At 55.4% G+C, this 9,093-nt stretch overlaps 1 protein-coding gene across 1 annotated transcript; it reads left to right on the forward strand.

Moving 5' to 3' along the window:
- The first annotated feature begins 64 nt into the window (after positions 1-64).
- On the forward strand, positions 65-8,995 carry LOC138101467 (serine/threonine-protein kinase PAK 3-like). Its single transcript, XM_068999232.1, has 11 exons — positions 65-69; positions 692-888; positions 1,572-1,635; positions 2,230-2,278; positions 2,577-2,689; positions 2,946-3,063; positions 3,813-3,912; positions 4,194-4,390; positions 4,483-4,620; positions 8,379-8,416; positions 8,869-8,995. Exons 1-11 carry the CDS (start codon positions 65-67, stop codon positions 8,993-8,995), a joined length of 1,146 nt encoding a protein of 381 aa, XP_068855333.1.
- The last annotated feature ends 98 nt before the right edge of the window (positions 8,996-9,093 follow it).

Raw genomic sequence — 9,093 nt, forward strand, 5'->3', positions numbered from 1 at the left:
CAAGTTTCTGACGAGCCAGCCCTTGCCGCTCGTGCCTGAAGATGCTGGGGGCTGTGTGCCTGCCATGACGTAGTGCTGCTTCAGCCAGGCCAGGCACCCCTGGCAAATGGCTTCTGAACTTTCCCATTTGAGCGCCATTTTGCTGGGACGCTGAGAGGGCCTGAGAATGTCTTTGGGATCAGACGAGAGGCAGCATTGTGCCTTTCAATTGTTGCCAGCGTAGAAGTGAGCCCCTCGGTGCACGGTGTCCGTGCAGGCTCCCCGTGGTCAGTGGACAGAGACGGTCCAAAGACTCAGTTGAGAGCCTTGCAGGATACTTAGGAGACACTGGCCCCTGGGAGGGACCAATTAGCTTCAGGCACAACATAGAGCAGACTGGCCTTCTGGTCAGACGCTACCATGCCCACTCGAGGGTGACTTCATTGCCCAGGGGAACACAGCAGGAGGAAAGCAACAAGGCTCTGGGGCCCTGCTCCCACCTCTTGCTGGATCTTTGCAAGCTCGTCAATACCTTGTTGCAGTGGTCTTGCAGAAAATCGATAAAATGTAGCATGAACCTGGCCATGTGCTGCTGTATCACAGCAGCCTTTGGGCTTTGCCCGTTGCCTTTGAGAAGGGGACATGCAAAACCCCCCCAGCCAAAGAGGCCTGGCGGTGGCTGACAGCCTTCCTTTTGCCGTGTGCTCTGCAGGGCATCTGTGCCAGCCGCCTTTCTGACGGGCAATCCTTTCTTGTCCCAGCTCTCTCTTGACGCGCGCTCTGCCGTCCAACGTGCCGCTTCACCGGCGCGCTCTGCAGCAGCCAGCACTCCCCCACGTGCCAGCACTTCGTTCAGCAGCCCAGCCCAGCAGCCGGAGATGAGAGAGGAGCAGAGCCTGAAGAGACTGAGTACGTCTGGTGTATTTCTGGTCTGCCAGAGCGGTGTGTTTTCTGCGGGTCTCTGAAGTTCCTCCTCGCTTTAGTGTCACAGAGGCATTTAGGCCTCCCTCCAAGAACCTGTTGCTGTGCTTTGAGGCAGCAAGAGAGCGCTCGGCGTGTTCCCGCTGCCTCTGAGGGCAGCTGGCACTGGCTTGACTTTTCCTGGGCTGCCCTCTGTGCCAAAGACAAAAGCAGAGATTGTTTCTGTTGAGCAGAAGGCTGGCACCTAGCGGGTGACTGGGCCCCAGGGAGCTCTCGGGCCCCAGCTCTTCTCTGGCTGCCCTTTTTACGACTGTTCTCGCTCCTCCTCTCACTGCTGCACACTGTTCTCCTAAGTGGCCCTGCCGGTGACGGCAGGTGCCACTGCAGAGGCCGCGGAGGCCCTTCCTTAACTCGGAGGGCCCAGTTCCTAAAGGCCCTTCGTTCTGGCTTATCACATGAGCTGCTGTGCTTGAGAGCCGTGAAGTCCTTCTTGGAAAGGCCAACTGCTGAAAGGCAGAGAAGATGGCCCTCCCGCTCGCTGTTCTCAGCGGCTGGAAGCCAAGTGACTGCAATGGGCACAGAGCTCCCGACAGTGGGGCTGCATCTTGGATCGTCTGGGGAGCGGCATCTCCCTTTGAAAGTGAGCACCTTGCACTGCTTTTGTCTTTCAGGGAGCATTGTGAGTCTGGGCGAGCCGAGGAGGAAATACTCGGCGTTTGAAGAACTCGGACAAGGGTAAGTCTGACGCCTGCTCCTTACGCAAAACCACGGGCCCGGTCATTTGGCCGGTGCAGCGTCAAGCGTGAAGTCAGGCAAGCTGCGAACACGGTCAGACTCCGGCTTTACCTTCCTGCCACCTCTCAGGACTGCTCAGTCAGAGCAGTCAGAAGGCATCATCAAAGACAACCTGGTGCTGGCAAGGTCTGCCTTGCTTGCAGCAAGGAGCAGGGCCTGGAAGATGTCCCGCCCCTGCCGGCCTACCAGAGCACCTTGTCACCCGAGAGCTGGCAGATAACACTTCTCAAAGGCAGAGTTTTCCAAGTTCTTCTTCTCCAGTTTTTCCAAAGGGTCCCCCTTAGGCTGGGAACGGAAGCAATCGGGCGTGTGCCTTGGAGATTTGTAGCAGCCCTTGGTGTTCACACTGGGCCTCAGTTTTCTCCTGGACACCCTGCGTGGCAGAGGGCTGCTGGGCTCTTGTGCTATTGGCGGGGGAGGCGCTGCAGCCAGGCGTTTTCCAAATGCTCCAGGCAGCCTGGGGAGATCTCCCGCCTAGGCTGGCTTTCACCGCCAGGGACTAAAGGGCTTTTTCTGCTGCCGTTTTCTTTCTAGGGGTTTTGGAGCTGTTTATAAAGCCCTCGACGCCAGCACAGGACAACAGGTAAAGTGTCAATGCCCCCAGCAGATTTTGCAGCTCTGGAGCGCTTTCGCCGCGGCTGCGAGCCTTGGCTGGAGCTTTGGGTGGCCGCTCCATCTCTGCGGCAGAGGCTGCTCCTCTGAAGCACAGCCTAGGCTCAGCAGCCTGCAGACGGCATTTGGGACGGGCTTCGGTCCTTCTCCTAAGCTCTGCCCTTTGGCACAGCTGGGCTGCGTCATTGCACAAGCACTCGCTGCGTGTTCCTGGGGATCTCGTGCGACGAGCGGCTTCTCAAGTCAACGGTCTCTCAATGTCCTTTTAGGTGGCCATCAAGAAAATGGCTCTTCAAGAGGAGATGTCCGAGGAGCTGGCTGTCAATGAAATCGTGGCCATGAGGGACAGTAGGAACCCCAATATTGTGTCCTACTTAGACAGGTGGGGCTATTCTCATGTCAGTGTTCCTTTAGGATACTGCAAGCCCAAAGTGGCAAACCCCTTTGGTCACTGGCAGAAAATGGAGCTGTTTAGGATTTCTCTCCTCCAGTGCGTGGGAGGAGGTTGCACTTGGTCTGCAAGAATCTCCTCTGGCAAATGCAGCTTGGAGAGCACTTCCAGAAAGCTGGGTCAGCCCCTCGGGTGACTGGGCTGTGCCCAGGTCCTCTCTCTCCATGCCGGGCTTTTCTTCTTTCAGCTACCTGGTCGATGGAGAGCTCTGGCTGGCGATGGAGTTCATGGACGGCGGCACGTTGTATGATGTAGTCGGGGCAGTGTACCTCGAGGAAGGACAGATAGGCGCTGTCTGTCGGGAGGTGAGGGATGCCGCTTGTGCTTCCCCTGGCCTGTTGGCCCTTGTCAACTGGTGGTTAAGAACAGCAGAGATTTCTTGCTCACGGCCTTGCTTTGCTGTTGCTGTCACGACACGCAGAAGAAAGAACATCTGAAGCCAACTGCCTGCCAGTGTCCCCGCACTTCCTAGGCTCCGTTCTCGCACTCTTACGTGCTGCCGTTGTGCTGGGGCGCTCGCGCTCGCTGGCTCGCTGGCTCGCTCGCTGTGTCGCACTTGTTTCCTCTTGCCAGCTTTGCCTCTCAACGTTTGCCTGGAGCCTGTCTGTGTGTCCTGCATTCCTTGCCGCTCCAAGCCTGAACGCTGGTGGCAGAATTTCAAGCTAAGGGCAAAGGAGATGTCCTCAGCTTCAAAGGATAGCATTGCAGCCCAGATGGCGTTGGATTCTGGAACAGGTCTAACGTGCTGCTTCCTCCTCTGCTGCCACAAGGCTACCAAGAAAATCTTTGCCATGCCGCCCCCCAGCCAAAGGGCACGCGCTACGTACCGAAGGGAGGAGGGGCTTTTGGAAGCTCAGATGTGCCTTTGCTTGGAAAGATAGAACACGCGTAAGAGTGTTGAAGCAGCAAGCTCTTCCTCTTGACAGCACTAGGATGCTGCGCCCTGGCTCCCAATTCCCTGAGAAAGCTGTCACTCTCGTCCAGCCCGTTCCTTTCTTGCGGGATGAAATCAGGTCCTGAACCTTCACCCTTCCCTTTCTCCTCTCTCTCTCAGTGCCTGCAAGGACTGCATTTCCTTCATTCCCGCCGAGTCATCCACAGAGACGTCAAAAGCTGCAACATTCTTGTGAGCACGGACGGATCTGTCAAACTGGGTGGGTATCCTTGGTCCGGCGCAGCGTTCCCGGGATGCGCTCTGGGGCTGCTCTGGGGTAACTGCCAGTTCTCCAGAAGCACTGCTTGGCCAGTGCGCCAAACCTGAGGGCGTTTTTGAAGAGGCCAATGCCTTGTTTCCCTGGCTACAGCCCCGCGGAAGCAGAGCACTGCTGCTTTTCCAGCTAGATTCACCGTGGCCTTGTCAGGCTTTGAGCGGGCAATTCTTTGGCTGGGTTTGCCAGTTGTAGCTGGCTTTGACAGGGTTTGTTTTTCTCCGCAGCTGACTTTGGCCTCTGTGCTCAGCTCACCCCTGAGCACGACAAGTGCAGCTCCAGCGTCGGCACTCCCAGCTGGATGGCGCCAGAAGTCGTGAGAGGAGAAGCCTACGGCCCCAAAGTGGACATCTGGTCACTGGGGATCGTGGGGCTGGAAATGGTGGAAGGGGAAGCTCCTTACCAGAGGGAACCCCGTCTCAGGGTAAGGTGCAGCTTCAAAGTGTGGCTCTGTGCAGAGAGAGCTGTTGTGGCTAGGAAAGGAGCAGGTAGAGTGTCCGCTTCCCTTTTTGGTAGGTTTTTGAACTGATAGAAAGGAACGGGGCCCCAAAACTGCAAAACCCCAGGCACCACTCGGCTCTCCTGCGCGACTTTCTCCGCTGCTGCCTGCAGACAGACGAGGACAGGCGCTGGTCTGCCCAGGAACTCCTGAAGGTAAGAAAAAGCAAAGCGGCAAAAAGCCCTGCGAGCTGTGGACACCTGCATGAAGGGCCGAAGAGGACTGTGGGCCACGTGGGCCTGGGCGAGACAGGTCCGGGAGCGGAAGGCGGAGGGGCAGATGGTGCCCTCGGTCCTCTTTGCGCGTCTTCCTGGTAGCAGAGGAGCCCTGCTTGAGCCTGTTGGACGTGATCTTGGGAAGTCATGGTTCCTTTTGGTTGTGTTTTTCCTTTGGGCAGCATCCATTTGTGACCTCAGGCGATCCTGCCTCCAGCCTGGCTGCTCTGATCATCTCAGCCAAGCAAGTGCAGGAAGATTGGAGAGGAGACGCTTGCGCCTGAGGAGGCCTTGGTGCCCCGCCAGCCCAGAGGAGTGAAGAGGGGATGTACCGTATTTAAGAGAAGATTCGGCCATCCCCTGAGTTTTATAATTTAGCTGTTCCATAGTTAGGAAGTTTATGGTTTTGAGATTTTCTTAGCTTAGCTGGTTTTCGTTAGGACTCCAGTCCCCAGAAAGTTTCATTAAAGGAGCATTGTTTAGCTAAGAGTAGAGTATTGCTGATGTAGGGAAGCTGAGAACTATCCTGGAGCTAGAAATGGACCAATCGTCATCCTGATGATTAAGCTATGAAAGAAAAAGCTGGGACTCAGCAGAACTGGACCAGGCATGAGCTGTCAGCCTGAACAGGTCACCAGGAGGACAGAATGATGAAGATGAAGATGAAGATGAAGATGAAGATGAAGATGAAGATGAAGATGAAGATGAAGATGAAGAAGTAGCTGGAAGACCCTTGGTTTCAGCCCTTGGTTTCAGCAGGACTGGCAATAAAAGGCTGTAAAACCTTCAGAACCCTGGAAGATTCCCTTCCTTGCCACACTGGGCCTAAGCTGGACAGCGCCTTCGAAGCCGTGCGCTCTGGACGGGCTGTCCTGTTCATGGCTTTGCGCTGCTTCCCAGCGGCCCAAGGCTCTCCCCCCTCACAGAGGGGCCCTGCCCCGCCCCACGCGCCCCGTGGCCGCTCCCGCTCCGCCCGCCCTGCGGAGATGTTGCCCCCCCACCCGCCCCCCGTGCCCTGGCATCCCCCAGCGCCAGCCGCCCCTCAGGGAGGGGCAGGAGGAGGGAGCAGGCCCCGCTTGTTCCCCTTTCCTGGCGGTCACGTGGCATCCAAGAGCCAAGGAGGGCTGAAATGGCACGTCCCCCAAACGCTTCCCTCTCTGGTCCTTTTGGGGCACTAACGCGCTCTGCTCAAGGGAGTCCGAGGGCCTACGCTCGGCTTTCCCTGCTAAGGCCTCATTCTTCCTTCTGTAAGCTCTACAACTGGCTGGTTGACGTTAGCTCTCTAGGAGATGGGGAAAACGAGACGCTTTCAAATTGGGGGAATTACCCTGGTAAATTACTGCAGTTTTTCAGCAACAGAATTTCAAGGTGCAGCTGGGCCTTTCAGCCATTGCATCGATTTTCAAATGGCACCCGCAGCATCCGACGTGTGAAGAGCCCAGTGTGAAGCTCCTCAAAGACACTGCAGCAGTTGTCCCCCAGCAGACAGGACGTGTCTGTGCTGAGTCACCAGAAAAGAGAGCTAAGCCCAGAGTCATTCGTGCATGGGCAAGCAGAGTTGGTTTCCAGAGGAGTTGCATGCACTCGTTTCCCTCTCCCACTCAGTACTTGCTCTCCTCTTTCAAGCTGGCTCCTGCCTTTAACTGGAGCTTTTGACAGAGAAGGGAATGACTGCATCTCATTTTCTTTGGGATGTGGCTATCCAAATGTCTGCAAGGAATCTTACAGGGAGCATGGAGCCTGGGCAAACATCTGTGAGGCTGCAGCTTTTGACTGCTTGAAACGGGCCTTCTTTGGGCTCGGCACCTGCAGGCCACCGCAGAGCGGTAGCCGCAGGCTGCTGCCAGAGCTGCAACACAACAAAACTGTGGCAGCCCGAGAATCAGCGCGCAGCTCTTCTGCATGTTGTCCGACGTTAAGGTGCCAAAGAAAGAGCAAGCAGGAAGAGAGGAGCTTTGTGTCAGGAGACAAGCCAACACCTCCCTGCCAGAAAGGGAGGTCAGGCTCCAAAGTGAGTCCGAGCAAAGGTCAGCATGCACCTACGTGCTCAAGAGGCAACTGCGCACTGCAGTACTCCTGGAAACTGATTTCCTTGGCTTCTTTTGTCCCCTAAATGTCATCAAAGCAGTTAGGGCTTTCAGAAGCAACAAAGATGCCAGCAGGAACAAGCACACTTGCTTTTAGTCAAAGCCTTGGGGAGGAAAAGCCACGTTTGCTTGGATTTCTTGGGGGCCTGCTGGATCGGTGCATTTTCGGAGTTACCCCGGGATGCCTTGAGCACTGGCTTATGGACGGTAAGGATTTTTTCTCCTGCTTTATGACTGAGGAGATCTTCCCAGGCTTTTCTTTTGCGTCAGCTGTACAGAAGATTTCGGTTGCCGGGCGTAACTACGCCAACAGAGCCAGAGCGGCTGCTATTGTGACGTCAAGGGAGCCGGGCCGCATCACAGTGCTGTCAGCGCGACGTTGTCCCGGCGCGCGCGAGGCCTCCTTGTCCAGAGCAGCTCTTTGGCTCGCTCGCTGCAGGAGGACCCTCGTGACTGAGGCGTTCTCAGCAGACGGCCTGCACCCCGAGAGGAGTCTTGGTTTTTCCCCCGGGTGGCATTCAGTGTGCAAACCCGCACAGCACTGCTAGAATGATCGGGCAAGTCTGTGCCGCGGTTTGCACGGTTTTTTCTGTGGCGTATTCCGGCTACTTCCTGACCCACCTGACTCGTAAGTAAAGGTTTATCCTGGGGGTAGCCATCACACGGCTTTTGCTTCACTTTGCTCTTGATGCTCGTTTGTAGTGATGAAGCAGATTTGGGAGCAAAAGTGCCATTAAGGTGCCGCTCCTTTGCTAAAGCTCCTGCCAACAGCATCAGCTAAAAAGGGGGTGTCTGCACTCGCTGGCGGCTGGAGAGTATTTGCAACGTAACCTGCAGGGGTTGCGTTCCCTCCACGGGAGAGCGCGTGGCATTGGACACTGTCATTTCCTCAGCTTGCTGCTTCAGCCGAGACAACTGCAAATTGCAGGCTGGCAGGGAGCCTCACAAGTACTTCTAAAACTTGCCCAGGAGTGAGGGAAAGCACTTTCTTGCTCCAAATCCTGCCATTAGAGGCCTTGGCTCTCTGCTATGACCCTTGACGGTGTGCCAAGAGAGCAATTCCCTTGGCAATGAAGTGCAAGCTCCTAACCGCTTAGGCTTTGCTCCTGAACCCAGGAGCTGTTCCTGGGCTGCTTTAGAAGAGAACCACCACAGCTATGGGGCCCTTTGTGGAAGCTTTCCTGGGGGATCATTTGCAGCAAATGGATGGGAATTAGTGCATGCAATTTATTTAAAAAACAAACAAACAAACAAAAACCAAATTAAAAACAACCCAACAACAACAACAACAACAAAAAACCAGAAAAGAAAGGTTGCAGAAAAGAGAAGAGGAAAAAGCTGCTTGAGCTGTTGGGCAGAACAGAAGCTCTGACTTAAAGGCCACTTGGCATTTCTGTGATCGTGTTTCTGTTTCTTCAGCGACAAAAGTAGAGAGAGCCTAGTATAGTGTCCTTGTTGTTCTCTTGCTTGCAGTGGGAAAATCTTGTGTTGCTCCTGGAGGGATGTTGGGAAAGGAAAATGCTCTCTGTTGGGACTGACTTGTCCTGTGGGACTCCCCAGCACAGGCACTTTTCTAACGGCATCTGGTTCCTTTTGCCTTGCTCTCTGCAGGTCACCTCACACGCGGATGGAGACAAGCCCGTCCTTTGGTGAGTGGCAAAGGAACCTCTGACCTTGCTGGCATGTAAGAATTGTGCGGCAAGCTGTGAGCTTGGCCTGTTGTGGTAGAGTGTAGAGTGCCAGCCTGGGAGGCGGAAAGAAAGGCCAAGTCGGTGTTGGCATCAGCAGCAGCAAAGGGAGCACTGGCTCTTTCCTAATTTTCCATTGAAGAGCCTTTCAAGAGATGAAAGGCAAGTGTGGCAGGCCAAAGGTGTCTTGCTGATTCTAGCCAGGGTGGAGGATCAAATGCACAGCAAGACGGAGCACCACCTAATTTGCCCACCTTAAGAGGGTGAATTTCACGACTCAGAATCCCACTTTGATCAAAGTTTCTGATTTCCCCTTAGTCTGGGTGAAAAGAAAGCAGCTTACGGAGCTGACAAGAAAGCAGCTCCTAAAGGACTGGCTGCTCCCTGTCCCTCTCACTGCTGTCTGTCTGCAGGGCTCACCAGCAGGGTCAGCAGCTCCTCTGGCTCCCTCTCTTGCTGAGGAAGATGCGGAAGAGGAGCCAAATGACAAGAAGCCTCCAGCTGGTGTCCATCCACGGCCTGAACGTGCAGAGCCAGTAAGTGGCGCCTGTGGTTGGCACTGCCTTTGGTGGAGGGCCGAGCTTCAAGTTTCTGACGAGCCAGCCCTTGCCGCTCGTGCCTGAAGATGCTGGGGGCTG

The sequence above is a fragment of the Aphelocoma coerulescens genome, unplaced genomic scaffold, assembly GCF_041296385.1.
Source record: "Aphelocoma coerulescens isolate FSJ_1873_10779 unplaced genomic scaffold, UR_Acoe_1.0 HiC_scaffold_305, whole genome shotgun sequence".
Taxonomy (NCBI): Eukaryota; Metazoa; Chordata; class Aves; order Passeriformes; family Corvidae; genus Aphelocoma; species Aphelocoma coerulescens.